This window comes from Oncorhynchus tshawytscha, linkage group LG29 (genome assembly GCF_018296145.1).
Source record: "Oncorhynchus tshawytscha isolate Ot180627B linkage group LG29, Otsh_v2.0, whole genome shotgun sequence".
In the NCBI taxonomy this organism is placed as follows: domain Eukaryota; kingdom Metazoa; phylum Chordata; class Actinopteri; order Salmoniformes; family Salmonidae; genus Oncorhynchus; species Oncorhynchus tshawytscha.
This window is the reverse complement of record NC_056457.1, coordinates 38754244-38773320: the sequence shown is the minus strand read 5'-3', so window position 1 is coordinate 38773320 and position 19077 is coordinate 38754244. Positions and strand designations below refer to the sequence as shown.

The 19077-nt window shown below is 47.6% G+C and overlaps 1 protein-coding gene across 1 annotated transcript in view; it reads right to left on the bottom strand.

Moving 5' to 3' along the window:
* LOC112227447 (tetratricopeptide repeat protein 21B) overlaps positions 1–19077 on the bottom strand; it is a 63107-nt gene that overhangs the window by 18039 nt on the left and 25991 nt on the right. Inside the window, exons 13-20 of the mRNA XM_042308804.1 lie at positions 18797–18954; positions 16519–16716; positions 16033–16185; positions 15796–15954; positions 14782–14892; positions 6223–6465; positions 5254–5445; positions 2446–2556 (exon numbers count right to left, since the gene is read on the bottom strand). Coding sequence (XP_042164738.1) covers positions 2446–2556; positions 5254–5445; positions 6223–6465; positions 14782–14892; positions 15796–15954; positions 16033–16185; positions 16519–16716; positions 18797–18954 — 1325 coding nt within the window. The remainder of the gene's footprint in view (positions 1–2445; positions 2557–5253; positions 5446–6222; positions 6466–14781; positions 14893–15795; positions 15955–16032; positions 16186–16518; positions 16717–18796; positions 18955–19077) is intronic.

Sequence of the window (19077 nt, the reverse complement as noted above, 5' to 3'; positions counted from 1 at the left end):
TTAGACCTCCACTGGTAGATCTCCACTGGTATATCTCCACTGGTAGACCTCCACTGTCAGACCTCCACTGGTAGACCTCCACTGGTAGACCTCCACTGGTAGACCTCCACTGGTAGACCTCCACTGGTAGACCTCCACTGGTAGACCTCCACTGGTAGACCTCCACTGGTAGACCTCCACTGTTAGACCTCCACTGGTAGACCTCCACTGGTAGACCTCCACTGGTAGACCTCCACTGGTAGACCTCCACTGGTATATCTCCACTGGTAGACCTCCACTGGTAGACCTCCACTGGTAGACCTCCACTGGTAGACCTCCACTGTTAGACCTCCACTGGTAGTCCTCCACTGTTAGAACTCCACTGGTAGACCTCCACTGGTATACCTCCACTGTTAGACCTCCACTGGTAGACCTCCACTGTTAGACCTCCACTGGTATATCCCCACTGGTATATCTCCACTGGTATATCTCCACTGGTAGACCTTCACTGGTAGACCTCCACTGGTAGACCTCCACTGGTAGACCTCCACTGGTATATCTCCACTGGTAGACCTCCACTGGTAGACCTCCACTGTTAGACCTCCACTGGTAGACCTCCACTGGTAGATCACTGGTAGACCTCCACTGGTAGACCTCCACTGGTCCGACCTCCACTGGTATATCTCCACTGGTAGACCTCCACTGGTAGACCTCCACTGGTAGATCTCCACTGGTAGATCTCCACTGGTAGACCTCCACTGGTAGACCTCCACTGGTATATCTCCACTGGTAGACCTCCACTGGTAGACCTCCACTGGTAGACCTCCACTGGTAGACCTCCACTGGTAGACCTCCACTGTTAGACCTCCACTGGTAGACCTCCACTGGTAGACCTCCACTGTTAGACCTCCACTGGTAGACCTCCACTGTTAGACCTCCACTGGTATATCTCCACTGGTAGACCTCCACTGTTAGACCTCCACTGGTATGTCTCCACTGGTAGACCTCCACTGGTAGACCTCCACTGGTAGACCTCCACTGGTAGACCTCCACTGGTATATCTCCACTGGTATTTCTCCACTGGTAGACCTCCACTGTTAGACCTCCACTGGTAGACCTCCACTGGTAGACCTCCACTGTTAGACCTCCACTGGTAGACCTCCACTGTTAGACCTCCACTGGTAGACCTCCACTGGTATATCTCCACTGGTAGACCTCCACTGGTAGACCTCCACTGGTAGACCTCCACTGGTAGACCTCCACTGGTATATCTCCACTGGTTGACCTCCACTGGTAGACCTCCACTGGTAGACCTCCACTGGTAGACCTCCACTGGTGGACCTCCACTGGTATATCTCCACTGGTAGACCTCCACTGGTATACCATCCATCCCTGGAGTTTTTCCCAGCCTTAAATGTTTTAATTGTATCTAGAAGTTCCTCCTCTGTAATTCAGTCTTTCTGTACAGATGTTAATATTACATTATTAACAGAAATAACATCCGTACAATTATCGTCGGATAGAGGTAATGGAAGAGACAAACAAAAACATACACTTAAAGTACTTTGCTTCCTCTTTCAAAATATAATTTGGTGACTCCGTATTTGGAACAAGTTTGAGTAAATTGTTTTTGGTAGCATTTCTATGTTGAAGTATTTTTCCACAAATTCCAAACTGTTGCCACAAAGTTGGAAGCACAGAATCGTCTAGAATGTCATTGTGTGCTGTAGCTTTAGGATTTCCCTTCCCTGGAACTAAGGGGCCTGAACCATGAAAAACAGACCCAGACCATTATTCATCCTCTACCAAACTTTACAGTTGGCACTCTGCATTTGGGCAGATAGCGTTCTCCTGGCATCCGCCAACCCAGATTCGTACGTTGAAATGAGTTTCCACTGCTCCAGAGTACAATGGAGGCAAACTTTACACCACTCCAGCTGACGCTTGGCTTGGAGATCTTAGGCTGCTCAGCCATGGAAACCCATTTCATGAAGCTCCCAATGAACAGTTCTTGTGCTGATTTGTTTCCAGAGGCAGTTTGTAAACTCTGCAGTGAGTGTTGCAACCGAAGAACGACAATGATAACGCTCTACAGCACTCGGCGGTTCCATTCTGTGAGCTGGTGTGGCCTACCACTTCGCGGCTGAGCCGTTGTTGCTCCTAGACGTTTCCACTTCACAATAACAGCACTTACAGTTGACCGGGGCATCTCTAGCAGGGCAGAAATTTGACAAACTGACTTATTGGAAAGGTGGCATCCCATGACGGTGCCACGTTTGAAGTCACTGAGCTCTTCAGTAAGGCCATTCTACTGCCAATGTTTGTCTATGGAGATTGCATGGCTGTGTGCTCAATTGTATACACCTGTCAGCAACGGTGTGGCTGAAATATCTGAATCCACTAATTTGAACGGGGTGTCCGCATACTTTTGCATATATAGTGTATATAGAGGAGAGAGGATTGTACCATTGTGGCGTCAGGGTGGAGGGCATCCTTCGCCAGCACCTCTTCAACCTGCATCAGGGCTTCGTCCGTCTTCCCATTCTCCAGGTAAAACTGGGCTAACTCCAGACTGATCTGAGAGGGGAGCATAGATCAGATCTACAGAATATAGATACAGTTGAAGATATAGATCAGATCTACAGAATATAGATACAGTTGAAGATATAGATCAGATCTACAGAATATAGATACAGTTGAAGTCGGAAGTTTACATCCACTTAGGTTGGAGTCATTAAAACTCGTTTTTCAACCACTCCACAACTTTCTTGTGCATGACAAAACTATAGTTTTGGCAAGTCGGTTAGGACATCTACTTTGTGCATGACACAAGTCATTTTTCCAACAATTGTTTACAGACAGATTATTTCACTTATAATTCACTGTATCACAATTCCAGTGGGTCAGAAGTTTACATACACTAAGTTGACTGTGCCTTTAAACTTTAAATTCCAGAAAATGATGTCATGGCTTTAGAAGCTTCTGATAGGCTAATTGACGTCATTTGAGTCAATTGGAGGTGTACCTGTGGATGTATTTCAAGGCCTACCTTCAAACTCAGCGCCTCTTTGCTTGACATCATGGGAGATTCAAGAGAAATCAGCCAAGACCTAAAAAAAAAAAATGTAGACCTCCACAAGTCTGGTTCATCCTTGGGAGCAATTGCCAAATGCCTGAAGGAACCACGTTCATCTGTGCAAACAATAGTACGCAAGTATAAACACCATGGGACCACGCAGCCGTTATAACGATCAGGAAGGAGATGCATTCTGTCTCCTAGAGATGAACGTACTTTGGTGCAAAAAGTGCAAATCAATCCCAGAACAACAGCAAAGGACCTTGTGAAGATGCTGGAGGAAACAGGTACAAAAGTATCTATATCCACAGTAAAACGAGTCCTACATCTACATAACCTGAAAGGCCGCTCCGCAAGGAAGAAGCCACTGCTCCAAAACCACCATAAAAAGCCAGACTACGGTTTGCAACTGCACATGGGGACAAAGATCATACTTTTTGGAGAAATGTCCTCTGGTCTGATGAAACAAAAATAGAACTGTTTGGCCATAATGATCATCATTATGTTTAGAGGGAAAAGGGGGAGGCTTGCAAGCCGAAGAACACCATCCCAACCGTGAAGCACGGGGGTGGCAGCATCATGTTGTGGGGGTGCTTTGCTGCAGGAGGGACGGGTGCACATCACAAAATAGATGGCTTCATGAGGCTGGAAAATTATGTGGATATATTGAAGCAACATCTCAAGACATCAATCAGGAAGTTAAAGCTTGGTTGCAAATGGGTCTTCCAAATGGACAATGACCCCAAGCATACTTCCAAAGTTGTGGCAAAATGGCTTAAGGACAACAAAGTCAAGGTATTGGAATGGCCATCACAAAGCCCTGACCTCAATCCTATAGACAATTTGTGGGCAGAACTGAAAAAGTGTGTGCGAGCAAGGAGGCCTACAAACCTGACTCAGTCACACCAGCTCTGTCAGGAGGAATGGGGCAAAATTCACACAACTTATTGTGGGAAGCTTGTGGAAGGCTACCCGAAATGTTTGACCCAAGTTAAACAATTTAAAGGCAATGCTACCAAATACTAATTCAGTGTTTGTAAACTTCTGACCCACTGGAAATGTAATGAAAGAATTAAAAGCTGGAATAAATCATTCTCTCTACTATTATTCTGACATTTCACATCCTTAAAATAAAGTGGTGATCCTAACTGACCTAAAACAGGGAATAGTTACTAGGATTAAATGTCAGGAATTGTGAGAAACTGAGTTTAAATTTCTTTGGCTAAGGTGTATGTAAACTTCAGACTTCAACTGTACATATACACACACACACATGCGAGATCAGTTCTCTAGTCACAGAGAAAACAACAAGACAAACTGCCCACACTCCTCACCTCCTGTCTGTTCTCCTGATGGTTACTATATCCTGGTTGTAGTAATACTAACCTTGTCTGTTCTCCTGATGGCTACTATAGCCTGGTTGTAGTAATACTAACCTTGTCTGTTCTCCTGATGGCTACTATAGCCTGCTTGTAGTAATACTAACCTTGTTGTCTGTTCTCTTGATGGCTACTATAGCCTGGTTGTAGTAATACAAACCCTGTTGTCTGTTCTCCCGATGGCTACTATAGCCTGGTTGTAGTAATACTAACCTTGTCTGTTCTCCTGATGGCTACTATAGCCTGGTTGTAGTAATACTAACCTTGTCTGTTCTCCTGATGGCTACTATAGCCTGGTTGTAGTAATACTAACCTTGTTGTCTGTTCTCCTGATGGCTACTATAGCCTGGTTGTAGTAATACTAACCTTGTCTGTTCTCCTGATGGCTACTATAGCCTGGTTGTAGTAATATTAACCTTGTCTGTTCTCCTGATGGCTACTATAGCCTGGTTGTAGTAATATTAACCTTGTCTGTTCTCCTGATGGCTACTATAGCCTGGTTGTAGTAATATTAACCTTGTCTGTTCTCCTGATGGCTACTATAGCCTGGTTGTAGTAATACAAAGCTTGTCTGTTCTCCTGATGGCTACTATAGCCTGGTTGTAGTAATATTAACCTTGTCTGTTCTCCTGATGGCTACTATAGCCTGGTTGTAGTATTACAAACCTTGTCTGTTCTCCTGATGGCTACTATAGCCTGGTTGTAGTAATACTAACCTTGTTGTCTGTCCTCCTGATGGCTACTATAGCCTGGTTGTAGTAATATTAACCTTGGCTGTTCTCCTGATGGCTACTATAGCCTGGTTGTAGTAATACTAACCTTGTTGTCTGTTCTCCCGATGGCTACTATAGCCTGGTTGTAGTAATACTTGGTCCTGTCTACAGCGGTCCTGCTACGGTAGTGTCGGGCCAGCTGACAACAGATGGAACACAGCACGGTTCTCTCCTGCTCCAGCAGCTCTGGGCGCTCTGTCTGACACCGCTTCAGGACACTCAGCTGGACACTGTGGGCCTGGGAGAGACAAACACTGTGGAACACAGCCCATTTGTAAAGGAAGTGCTCCTCACACGAGGTACCATTAGTGAAAACAGATCACCACATAGCACTTTGTCACACCGTCACACACTGGCTACAGTCACACTGAGAGATACTAGTTACTGTACTGTCTGTTACGGACAACATTAACACAAGTGGAAAATGACTGCATCAACATGTCATTGTTCTAAGACCTTCTCCAAGAGGTCCTGGACTGATCAGCGTAGTGAGTCCAACCTTCTCCAGAGTAACCCTAACCTTCTCCATAGTAACCCTAACCTTCTCCATAGTAACTCTAACCCTAACTTTCTCCATAGTAACCCTAACCCTGACCTTCTCCATAGTAACCCTAACCCTGACCTTCTCCAGAGTAACCCTAACCTAGGCTTTCTCCAGATTAACCCTAACTCTAACCCTGACCTTCTCCATAGTAACCCTAACCTGTGCCTTCTCCAGAGTAACCCTAACCTGTGCCTTCTCCAGATTAATCCTAACTCTAACCCTGACCTTCTCCAGTGTAATCCTAACTCTAACCCTGACCTTCTCCAGTGTAATCCTAACTCTAACCCGGACCTTCTCCAGTGTAATCCTAACTCTAACCCGGACCTTCTCCAGTGTAATCCTAACTCTAACCCGGACCTTCTCCAGTGTAATCCTAACTCTAACCTGGGCCTTCTCCATAGTAACCCTAACTCTAACATTCTCCTTAGTAACCCTAACCTGGGCCTTCTCCATAGTAACTCTAAGCCTTACTTTCTCTAGTGTGTCCTGGACTGATCCCTGGTCAGCATAGTGTGCTCTGGCTAGCAGCAGAAAGTACTGTACGTTGCTCCTCAGGCTGGAGACGGTCAGTGTACCATCATCACAGTGCAGAGCGGTCATCAGAGTCCTCTGGGCCTTGCCATAGTGACGCAGCTTCAGTAGCAGCTCTACCAGGTCCACCACCAGAGAGTCATGACCGCCCAGCTTCACTGCGCTCTCATAGTGACGGACAGCCTGCAAGACCAACTGGGTTAGATATAAATACTCTCATAGTGACGGACAGCCTGCAAGACCAATTGGGTTAGATATAAATACTCTCATAGTGACGGACAGCCTGCAAGACCAATTGGGTTAGATATAAATACTCTCATAGTGACGGACAGCCTGCAAGACCAATTGGGTTAGATATAAATACTCTCATAGTGACGGACAGCCTGCAAGACCAATTGGGTTAGATATAAATACTCTCATAGTGACGGACAGCCTGCAGGAACAACCAGGTGTAATATAAATCAAATCAAAATCAAATCAAATTTTATTTGTCACATACACATGGTTAGCAGATGTTAATGCGAGTGTAGCGAAATGCTTGTGCTTCTAGTTCCGACAATGCAGTAATAACGAGCAAGTAATCTAACTAACAATTCAAAAAAAAAAAAAAAAAAAACTACTGTCTTATACACAGTGTAAGGGGATAAAGAATATGTACATAAGGATATATGAATGAGTGATGGTACAGAGCAGCATAGGCAAGATACAGTAGATGATATCGAGTACAGTATATACATATGAGATAAGTATGTAAACCAAGTGGCATAGTTAAAGTGGCTAGTGATACATGTATTACATAAGGATGCAGTCGATGATATAGAGTACAGTATCAACGTATGCATATGAGATGAACAATGTAGGGTAAGTAACATTATATAAGGTAGCATTGTTTAAAGTGGCTAGTGATATATTTACATAATTTCCCATCAATTCCCATGATTAAAGTGGCTGGAGTAGAGTCAGTGTCATTGACAGTGTGTTGGCAGTAGCCACTCAATGTTAGTGGTGGCTGTTTAACAGTCTGATGGCCTTGAGATAGAAGCTGTTTTTCAGTCTCTCGGTCCCAGCTTTGATGCACCTGTACTGACCTCGCCTTCTGGATGACAGCGGGGTGAACAGGCAGTGGCTCGGGTGGTTGATGTCCTTGATGATCTTTATGGCCTTCCTGTAGCATCGGGTGGTGTAGGTGTCCTGGAGGGCAGGTAGTTTGCCCCCGGTGATGCGTTGTGCAGACCTCACTACCCTCTGGAGAGCCTTACGGTTGAGGGCGGTGCAGTTGCCATACCAGGCGGTGATACAGCCCGCCAGGATGCTCTCGATTGTGCATCTGTAGAAGTTTGTGAGTGCTTTTGGTGACAAGCCGAATTTCTTCAGCCTCCTGAGGTTGAAGAGGCGCTGCTGCGCCTTCCTCACGATGCTGTCTGTGTGAGTGGACCAATTCAGTTTGTCTGTGATGTGTATGCCGAGGAACTTAAAACTTGCTACCCTCTCCACTACCCTAAACACTCTCATAGTGACTGACCATAGTCCCTGTGCCCATGAAAGCGAAGGTAACCTGCCTAAATGACTACCACCCTGTAGCACTCACCTCTGTAGCCATGAAGTGCTTTGAAAGGCTGGTCATGGCTCACATCAACACCATTATCCTGGACACTCTAGACCCACTCCAATTTGCATACCACAACAACAGATACACAGATGATGCAACCCACACTGCCCTGTTTCACCTGGACAAAAGGAACACCTATGTGAGAATGCTGTCTATTGACTACAGCTCAGCGTTCAACACCATAGTGCCATCAAAGCTCATCACTAAGCTAAGGACCCCGGGACTAAACACCTCCCTATGCAACTGGATCCTGGACTTCCTGACGGGCTGTCCCCAGGTGGTAAGGGTAGGCAACAACACATCTGCCACGCTGATCCTCAACACAGGGGTCCCTCAGTGGTGTGTACTCTGTCCTGTACTCCCTGTTCACCCACGACTGCGTGGCCAAGCACGACTCCAACACCATCAGCGGCTGGCCTGATCACAGACAACGACGAGACAGCCTATAGGGAGGTCAGAGACCTGGCAGTGTGGTGCCAGAACAACAACCTCTCCCTTCAACGTGAGCAAGACAAAGGAGATGATTGAGGACTATAGGAAAAGGAGGGCCGAACACGCCCCCATCCACATTGACACGGCTGTAGTGGAGCAGGTCGAGAGGTCCTTGGTGTCCACATCACCAATAAACTATCATGGTCCAAATACACCAAGACAGTCGTGAAGAGGGCACGACAACACCGTTTCCCCCTCAGGAGACTGAAAAGATTTGTCATGGGGCCTCAGATCCTCAAAAAGTTCTACAGCTGCACCGGAGAGGTTGCATCACTGCCTGGTATGGCAACTGCTCGACCACAAGGCACTACAGAGGGTAGTGTGTACAACCCAGTACATCACTGGGGCCAAGCTTCCTGCCATCCAGGACCTCTATACCAGGCGGTGTCAGAGGAAGGAACTAACTTCCTTCTGCTAACTCACGGCAAGCGGTACCGGAGAGCCAAGTCTAGGTCCAAAAGGCTTCTAAAGAGCTTCTACCCCCAAGCAATAAGACTCCTGAACAGCTAATCAAATGGCGACCCAGACTATTTGCATTGCCCCCCCCTCCCCTCCCTCTGGAACGCTGCTGCTACTCTGTTATTATCTATGCACAGTCACTTTAATAACCTACATGTACATATTACCTCCATTACCTCGACACCAGTGCCCCCGCACATTGACATTGTACCGGTACCCCCGTATATCAAATCAAATCAAATCAAATTTTATTTGTCACATACACATGGTTGGCAGATGTTAATGCGAGTGTAGCGAAATGCTTGTGCTTCTAGTTCCGACAATGCAGTAATAACGAACAAGTAATCTAACTAACAATTCCAAAAAAACTACTGTCTTATACACAGTGTAAGGGGATAAGGAATATGTACATAAGGATATATGAATGAGTGATGGTACAGAGCAGCATAGGCAAGATACAGTAGATGATATCGAGTACAGTATATACATATGAGATGAGTATGTAAACCAAGTGGCATAGTTAAAGTGGCTAGTGATACATGTATTACATAAGGATGCAGTCGATGATATAGAGTACAGTATCTACGTATGCATATGAGATGAATAATGTAGGGTAAGTAACATTATATAAGGTAGCATTGTTTAAAGTGGCTAGTGATATATTTACATCATTTCCCATCAATTCCCATTATTAAAGTGGCTGGAGTAGAGTCAGTGTCATTGACAGTGTGTTGGCAGTAGCCACTCAATGTTAGTGGTGGCTGTTTAACAGTCTGATGGCCTTGAGCTAGAAGCTGTTTTTCAGTCTCTCGGTCCCAGCTTTGATGCACCTGTACTGACCTCGCCTTCTGGATGACAGCGGGGTGAACAGGCAGTGGCTCGGGTGGTTGATGTCCTTGATGATCTCTTTATGGCCTTCCTGTAGCATCGGGTGGTGTAGGTGTCCTGGAGGGCAGGTAGTTTGCCCCCGGTGATGCGTTGTGCAGACCTCACTACCCTCTGGAGAGCCTTACGGTTGAGGGCGGTGCAGTTGCCATACCAGGCGGTGATACAGCCCGCCAGGATGCTCTCGATTGTGCATCTGTAGAAGTTTGTGAGTGCTTTTGGTGACAAGCCGAATTTCTTCAGTCTCCTGAGGTTGAAGAGGCGCTGCTGCGCCTTCCTCACGATGCTGTCTGTGTGAGTGGACCAATTCAGTTTGTATGTGATGTGTATGCCGAGGAACTTAAAACTTGCTACCCTCTCCACTACTGTTCCATCGATGTGGATGGGGGTGTTCCCTCTGCTGTTTCCTGAAGTCCACAATCATCTCCTTAGTTTTGTTGACGTTGAGTGTGAGGTTATTTTCCTGACACCACACTCCGAGGGCCCTCACCTCCTCCCTGTAGGCCGTCTCGTCGTTGTTGGTAATCAAGCCTACCACTGTTGTGTCGTCCGCAAACTTGATGATTGAGTTGGAGCGTGCATGGCCACGCAGTCGTGGGTGAACAGGGAGTACAGGAGAGGGCTCAGAACGCACCCTTGTGGGGCCCCAGTGTTGAGGATCAGCGGGGAGGAGATGTTGTTGCCTACCCTCACCACCTGGGGCGGCCCGTCAGGAAGTCCAGAACCCAGTTGCACAGGGCGGGGTCGAGACCCAGGGTCTCGAGCTTGATGACGAGCTTGGAGGGTACTATGGTGTTGAATGCCGAGCTGTAGTCGATGAACAGCATTCTCACATAGGTATTCCTCTTGTCCAGATGGGTTAGGGCAGTGTGCAGTGTGGTTGAGATTGCATCGTCTGTGGACCTATTTGGGCGGTAAGCAAATTGGAGTGGGTCAAGGGTGTCAGGTAGGGTGGAGGTGATATGGTCCTTGACTAGTCTCTCAAAGCACTTCATGATGACGGATGTGAGTGCTACGGGGCGGTAGTCGTTTAGCTCAGTTACCTTAGCTTTCTTGGGAACAGGAACAATGGTGGCCCTCTTGAAGCATGTGGGAACAGCAGACTGGTATAGGGATTGATTGAATATGTCCGTAAACACACCGGCCAGCTGGTCTGCGCATGCTCTGAGGGCGCGGCTGGGGATGCCGTCTGGGCCTGCAGCCTTGCGAGGGTTAACACGTTTAAATGTCTTACTCACTTCGGCTGCAGTGAAGGAGAGACCGCATGTTTTCGTTGCAGGCCGTGTCAGTGGCACTGTATTGTCCTCAAAGCGGGCAAAAAAGTTATTTAGTCTGCCTGGGAGCAAGACATCCTGGTCCGTGACTGGGCTGGGTTTCTTCCTGTAGTCCGTGATTGACTGTAGACCCTGCCACATGCCTCTTGTGTCTGAGCCGTTGAATTGAGATTCTACTTTGTCTCTGTACTGGCGCTTAGCTTGTTTGATAGCCTTGCGGAGGGAATAGCTGCACTGTTTGTATTCAGTCATGTTACCAGACACCTTGCCCTGATTAAAAGCAGTGGTTCGTGCCTTCAGTTTCACACGAATGCTGCCATCAATCCAAGGTTTCTGGTTAGGGAACGTTTTAATCGTTGCTATGGGAACGACATATTCAACGCACGTTCTAATGAACTCGCACACCGAATCAGCGTATTCGTCAATGTTGTTGTCTGACGCAATACGAAACATCTCCCAGTCCACGTGATGGAAGCAGTCTTGGAGTGTGGAGTCAGCTTGATCGGACCAGCGTTGGACAGACCTCAGCGTGGGAGCTTCTTGTTTTAGTTTCTGTCTGTAGGCAGGGATCAACAAAATGGAGTCGTGGTCAGCTTTTCCGAAAGGGGGGCGGGGCAGGGCCTTATATGCGTCGCGGAAGTTAGAGTAATAATGATCCAGGGTCTTTCCACCCCTGGTTGCGCATTCGATATGCTGATAAAATTTAGGGAGATTAGCCTTGTTAAAATCCCCAGCTACAATGAATGCAGCCTCCGGATAAATCGTTTCCAGTTTGCAGAGAGTTAAATAAAGTTCGTTCAGAGCCATCGATGTGTCTGCTTGGGGGGGGGATATATACGGCTGTGATTATAATCGAAGAGAATTCTCTTGGTAGATAATGCGGTCTACATTTGATTGTGAGGAATTCTAAATCTGGTGAACAGAAGGATTTGAGTTCCTGTATGTTTCTGTCATCACACCATGTCACGTTAGTCATAAGGCATACGCCCCCGCCCCTCTTCTTACCAGAAAGATGTTCGTTTCTGTCGGCGCGATGCGTGGAGAAACCCGCTGGCTGCACCGCTTCGGATAGCGTCTCTCCGGTTATCCATGTTTCCGCGAAGCAGAGAACGTTGCAGTCTCTGATGTCCCTCTGGAATGCTACCCTTGCTCGGATTTCATCAACCTTGTTGTCAAGAGACTGGACATTGGCGAGAAGAATGCTAGGGAGTGGTGCACGGTGTGCCCGTCTCCGGAGTCTGACCAGAAGACCGCTTCGTTTCCCTCTTTTTCTGAGTCGTTTTTTTGGGTCGCTGCATATAATCCACTCCGTTACACTGGTTGTAAGGCAGAACACAGGATCCGCATCGCGAAAAACATATTCTTGGTCGTACTGATGGTGAGTTGACGCTGATCTTATATTCAGTAGTTCTTCTCGGCTGTATGTAATGAAACCTAAGATGACCTGGGGTACTAGTGTAAGAAATAACACGTAAAAAAACAAAAAACTGCATAGTTTCCTAGGAACGCGAAGCGAGGCGGCCATCTCTGTCGGCGCCGGAAGTGAGTGTTATTGTTATTTACTGCGGCACTTTAATGATTTGTTATTCTTACCTTTTACTTTTTTTTTTAGGTATTTTTTAGGTATTTTCTTAAAACTGCGTTGTTAGTTAAGGGCTAAGTCAGCATTTCACTAAGGTCTACACCTGTTGTATTCAGCACGTGACAAATAACATCTGATATCATTTGAGTGGACAGGATGTTAAGGGTGGAGCTCCAGATTGAACTGGAGGAGTCCACTTCCTGGACAGCCAGTCTGTGCAAACATGCATCCGCAACGATACCAAGAGATTCCATACCTTCGTGGCTAATACGGTTGCAATGATCCGCGACCTACCGAAAGCAAAACAGTGGAGGTATTTGAACTCCAAACACAACCCAGCCGACGATGCCTGAAGAGGGTTACATGTTGAAACTTTCCTGAACTCAAAGAGATGGCTCAAAGGACCAGAGTTCCTGGAGGAACACAATGGCCCAAAGTCCCCGAGGAGCTTGGCTCCATCCCTCCGGATGATCCAGAGGTGAGAAAAGACGTAATCGTAAACAGTGTGAAAGAAAAGAGTCCAACCAGCAAACTGATTGAGTACTGTTCAACATGGAACAGCTTGAAGAAAGCAGTTGCCTGGATGCTGAAACTGAAGAGACTTCTTCTACAGTTAAGCCAGAAAAGGAGTTCACAAAAACTGATCCAGGATCAGATCAGAGTCTAACAAACTCACTGAAGGAACAAATGAACAAGTTCAAACTGATTTTTGGAAAAGAAAGTCTGTCTGTGGATGACCTAGATGAAGCAGAAACGCTCATCATCCGATTTAAGCAAAGACACATTAAACACTTTATACTTTAAACAAGAAATTGCACTTGTTGTGACAGGAAGACAATGTGCCGAGGGAAGCGGCTCAATCTGTAAACGTTATCCAATTGTTGAAAATGGCATTCTGAGAGTGGGAGGAAAGTTAAGCAAAGCTGCTATGAACTAAAGAATCCTATGATCCTTCCCAAAGACTCCTACATCTCCAGACTGATCTTACTCCACATCCATGAGCAGGTTGGCCACTCTGGGAGAGGTCACATGCTTTCTAGACTACGCCAGCGATATTGGATACCCTGTGCCAACTCCTTAGCAAGGAAGATCCTTAAGAGCTGTGTCTTCTGCAGGCGGATGCAAGCTAGAGCTGGAGAACAGAAGATGTCCGACCTTCCACAAGATCGGGTGTCACCTGATTTGCCTCCTTTCACCCTTGTGGGCATAGATTACTTCGGCCCCATAGAGGTGAAGCGGTATGGTGTGATCTTTAGTTGCCTTGTGAGTTGAGTTGTCCACCTAGAAGTAGCTAGTTATCTGGATACTGATTCCTGCATCAAAGTCCTGCGCAGGTTCATATGTCGAAGAGGCCCAGTAACAAGTATCAGAACAGACAATAATACCAACTTTGTTGGAACACACAGAGAACTAGGAGAAGCTCTGAAAAAGCTGGATCACAACAACATTCAAAATGCATTACTGAAGGAAGGAGTGAAATGGTCACTCAACCCTCCCTCTGGAGCCAACTATGGGGGATCAGGGATATCTTCCACTTATGCAGGAGAGGAACAAGTGGAACCAAGCTAAGAGAAACAGTCCTGGAGGCCTTGTTGTCATCATGATGACACAGCCCCAAGATGGACGACACAGCCCCAAGATGGACGACACAGCCCCAAGATGGACGACACAGCCCCAAGATGGGGACGACACGGCCCCAAGATGGGGACGACACGGCCCCAAGATGGGGACGACACGGCCCCAAGGAACTCTTTGTTGATGAGATGTGTGGTGGAAGCCAATCAGGTTACATATAAACACTCAGTGACTGACAGCCTGCAGGACCAATCAGGTTAGTGATATGAACACACAGTGACTGACAGCCTGCAGGACCAATCAGGTTAGTGATATAAACACTCAGTGATTGAAAGCCTGCAGGACCAATCAGGTTAGTGATATAAACACTCAGTGACTGACAGCCTGTAGGACCAATCAGGTTAGTGATATAAACACTCAGTGACTGACAGCCTGCAGGACCAATCAGGTAAGAAATAGAGTGAGGAAGGAGGGAAACAGTATGAGAACATTCCTTAGTAAAATGGCAAACAAATAGAGCTTTCACTCTTGAGAAATAGTCTAAAAAGGAAAGAATGTTCTGTGTGAGCACTGAGCAGTATTTGTGCTTGAATCTTTGCCGCAGCCTTTCCCGTCTACAATACCTGGTTGTACTGATGGCTCTTCACATAGGCTCGGCCCATCTTTCTCCACAGGGTTGCATCCCGAACCGTCCAGCTCATTGCCTCTTGATACACCTCAATAGCTCTCTCTGGCTGCAGAATAGAAATGTGATATTTGATATACCTGTCCGTATCAATGCATTTGCAAAGCCCTACTAACGTGATGTGGACAGTCAATAATACGCAGTACACAAGGTACTACTGGTGAGACAGTTAAAACATTTAACACCTTCTTTAATCCAATTATAGTAATGGTGCATATTATTTTTGATTTGGACCTATGGGTGGGCCCAGAAATCAAACCCACTATCCTGCCATTTCCAGATCCATGATCTACCTACTGAGTTACAGAGGACCAAGATCTACCTACTGAGTTACAGAGGACCAAGATCCATGATCTACCTACTGAGTTACAGAGGACCAAGACCCATGATCTACCTACTGAGTTACAGAGGACCAAGATCCATGATCTACCTACTGAGTTACAGAGGACCAAGATCCATGATCTACCTACTGAGTTACAGAGGACCAAGATCCATGATCTACCTACTGAGTTACAGAGGATCAAGATCTACCTACTGAGTTACAGATGACCAAGATCCATGATCTACCCACTGAGTTACAGAGGACCAAGATCCATGATCTACCTACTGAGTTACAGAGGACCAAGATCCATGATCTACCTACTGAGTTACAGAGGACCAAGATCCATGATCTACCAACTGAGTTACAGAGGACCAAGATCCATGATCTACCTACTGAGTTACAGAGGACCAAGATCTACCTACTGAGTTACAGAGGACCAAGATCCATGATCTACCTACTGAGTTAGAGGACCAAGATCCATGATCTACCTACTGAGTTACAGAGGACCAAGATCCATGATCTACCTACTGATTTACAGAGGACCAAGATCCATGATCTACCTACTGAGTTACAGAGGACAGAGATCCAAGATCTACCTACTGAGTTACAGATGAGCAGCTCTTGTTTTACCTCTTGTACATTGATGTAGGCGTCCCCCAGAAGGATAGAGGACTGAGGCCCGGGTAGTTCGTCTCTGATCTCCCTATAGCAGGCTATGTACAGCTTCTTGTCTTTGCGTTTCTGCAGGTATATGAGGGCCATCTTCTCCTTGGCCGCTGCGTAGTGCGTCTGAAGAGAACAAGAAGAAAAGGAAGATGTTCTCTATTGCCCATTCAGTTAGAAAGAACGGAACAGTGTCTTCACAACCTGGTCCGGTGTGATGCCTCTGAGGACGCTGAGGGCTGTGTCCAGGTCATCTTTAGCCAAGGCCATGTCCACGTTAGCTATTGTCACACAGATCTCCTCTGGGGTACCAGCGAACGCCACGATAGCGTCCTGCAGCACCATGGTCGACTCATCCTGGCAGGAGAGGAGGAGGGATGGAAGGGGTTTATAGACACACACTACACTGTCTACCTGGCACCAGCTCTGCTAGTAAGAAGTGCAGAAGATGAGAAGTGTGGGTCACAGCCATGAAAGTGTTACAGGATTGCATGAGGTCAGAAAATGCACTTCCACAAACTAACCAAAACTGAACATGTGACGAGAGCATTGGACTCTATAGCCAAAGTAAAAGCCATCAATATAGGTAGAAGTGGAAGGAAGTAATCATCGGACATGTTGGACTACCATAAGCAAAGTAGTAATCAATCAACCAGTCAGTCAATCAATCAATGTATAAATGTAGTGTACCGGTTCTCCGTGTAGTCTCAGTGCCTCAGCCAGCTCCAGGAACACAGACACACGTTCACTGTTGCTGACGTGGGCCTCTCTCCCACTCACTGCTTGGATCCCCATCGCCACCTTCAGGGACTTGATAGCCTCCTCCAGCTCTCCAACACCCCGCAATGCACGGGCTTTGAGTTGGTGGTACTGGGGGAAATCTAGCACCTAGGGAAGGGTGGAGAGAGGTGGAGGGATGGAAAGAGGGAGAGAGGGAGAAAGAGAAAGGGGGAGGGATGGATGGAAAGAGAGAGAGGGGGAGGGATGGAAAGAGGGAGAGGGATGGAAAGAGGGGGAGGGATGGATGGATGGAAAGAGAGAGAGGTGGAGGGATGGAAAGAGGGAGAGAGGGAGAAAGAGAGAGGGGGAGGGATGGATGGAAAGAGAGAGAGGGGGAGGGATGGAAAGAGGGAGAGGGATGGAAAGAGGGGGAGGGATGGATGGAAAGAGAGAGAGGTGGAGGGATGGAAAGAGGGAGAGGTGGAGGGATGGAAAGAGGGAGAGGTGGAGGGATGGAAAGAGGGAGAGAGGGAGAAAGAAAGAGGGGGAGGGATGGAAAGAGGGAGAGGTGGAGGGATGGAAAGAGGGAGAGAGGGAGAAAGAGAGAGAGGGAGGGAGGGAGAAAGAGAGAAAAGGAGGGATGGATGGAAAGTGGGAGAGGGATGGAAAGAGGGAGAGAGGGAGAGGGATGGAGAGAGGGAGGGATGGAAAGAGGGAGAGAGGGAGAAAGAGGGAGAGGTGGAGGGATGGAAAGAGGGAGAGAGGGAGAAAGAGAGAGAGGGAGGGATGGAAAGAGGGAGAGATGGAAAGAGGGAGAGGTGGAGGGATGGAAAGAGGGAGAGAGGGAGAAAGAGAGAGAGAGAGGGATGGAAAGAGGGAGAGGGAGGGATGGAAAGAGAGAGGGATGGAAAGAGGGAGAGAGGGAGAAAGAGAGAGAGGGAGGGATGGAAAGAGGGAGAGATGGAGGGATGGAAAGAGGGAGAGAGGGAGAAAGAGAGAGGGGGAGGGATGGAAAGGAGAGAGAGGGAGGGATGGAAAGAGAGAGAGGAAGGGATGGAAAGAGGGAGGGGTGGAGGGACGGAAAGAGGGAGAGGGATGGAAAGAGGGAGAGAGGGAGAAAGAGAGAGAGGGGGAGGGATGGAAAGAGGGAGAGAGGGAGGGATGGAAAGAGGGAGAGAGGGAGGGATGGAAAGAGGGAGGTGGAGGGATGGAAAGAGGGAGAGAGGGAGGGATGGAAAGAGGGAGAGAGGGAGGGATGGAAAGAGGGAGAAAGAGAGAGAGGGGAGGGATGGAAAGAGGGAGGTGGAGGGATGGAAAGAGGGAGAGAGGGAGGGATGGAAAGAGGGAGAAAGAGAGAGGGGGAGGGATGGAAAGAGGGAGGTGGAGGGATGGAAAGAGGGAGAGAGGGAGGGATGGAAAGAGGGAGAGAGGGAGGGATGGAAAGAGGGAGAAAGAGAGAGGGGGAGGGATGGAAAGAGGGAGGTGGAGGGATGGAAAGAGGGAGAGAGGGAGGGATGGAAAGAGGGAGAAAGAGAGAGGGATGGAAAGAGGGAGAAAGAGAGAGGGGGAGGGATGGAAAGAGGGAGAGAGGGAGGGATGGAAAGAGGGAGGTGGAGGGATGGAAAGAGGGAGAGAGGGAGGGATGGAAAGATGGAGAGAGGGAGGGAAGGAAAGAGGGAGAGAGGAGGGAGGGATGGAAAGAGGGAGAAAGAGAGAGGGGGAGGGATGGAAAGAGGGAGAGGTAGAGGGATGGAGAGAGGGAGAAAGAGAGAGGGGGAGGGATGGAAAGAGAGAGGGGGAGGGGTGATGCTGGATACACTTAATTCTTAATGTACACCTTTATGTAACACAATCAATCCCCCTACAGTGAAATTACGCATCTATTTACTTGGAAGTTGTGGCTGACTCTGGTCTGGGCTCTACATTAGTTAACCTGGAAGTTGTGACTGACTCTGGTCTGGTCTCTACACTAGTTTACCTGGAAGTTGTGACTGACTCTGGTCTGGTCTCTACATTAGTTTACCTGGAAGTTGTGTCTGACTCTGGTCTGGTCTCTACACTAGTTTACCTGGAAGTTGTGACTGACTCTGGTCTGGTCTCTACACTAGTTTACCTGGAAGTTGTGACTGACTCTGGTCTGGTCTCTACACTAGTTTACCTGGAAGTTGTGTCTGACTCTGGTCTGGTCTCTACATTAGTTTACCTGGAAGTTGTGACTGACTCTGGTCTGGTCTCTACACTAGTTTACCTGGAAGTTGTGGCTGACTCCGGTCTCCAGACACTGAAAGCAGAGGTTGTAGTCTCCCTCGTGGAGGTGTATCCTGGCCTGCAGCAGGTGGACCTCCGCGATGGTCGGGTCTCTCTCCAGACAGAAATCCAGGAACTGCTGAGCTGACTGGCTGTCACCTGACAGGAGACATAACCCAGACAGCGAGATAGATGTTTAAAGAGAGTAATATTGTACATAATAAAGTAAGTAAACCGGCTCACAGGAGCAGGAGGCGACTAGTCTGTTGCAGGGACTTACCC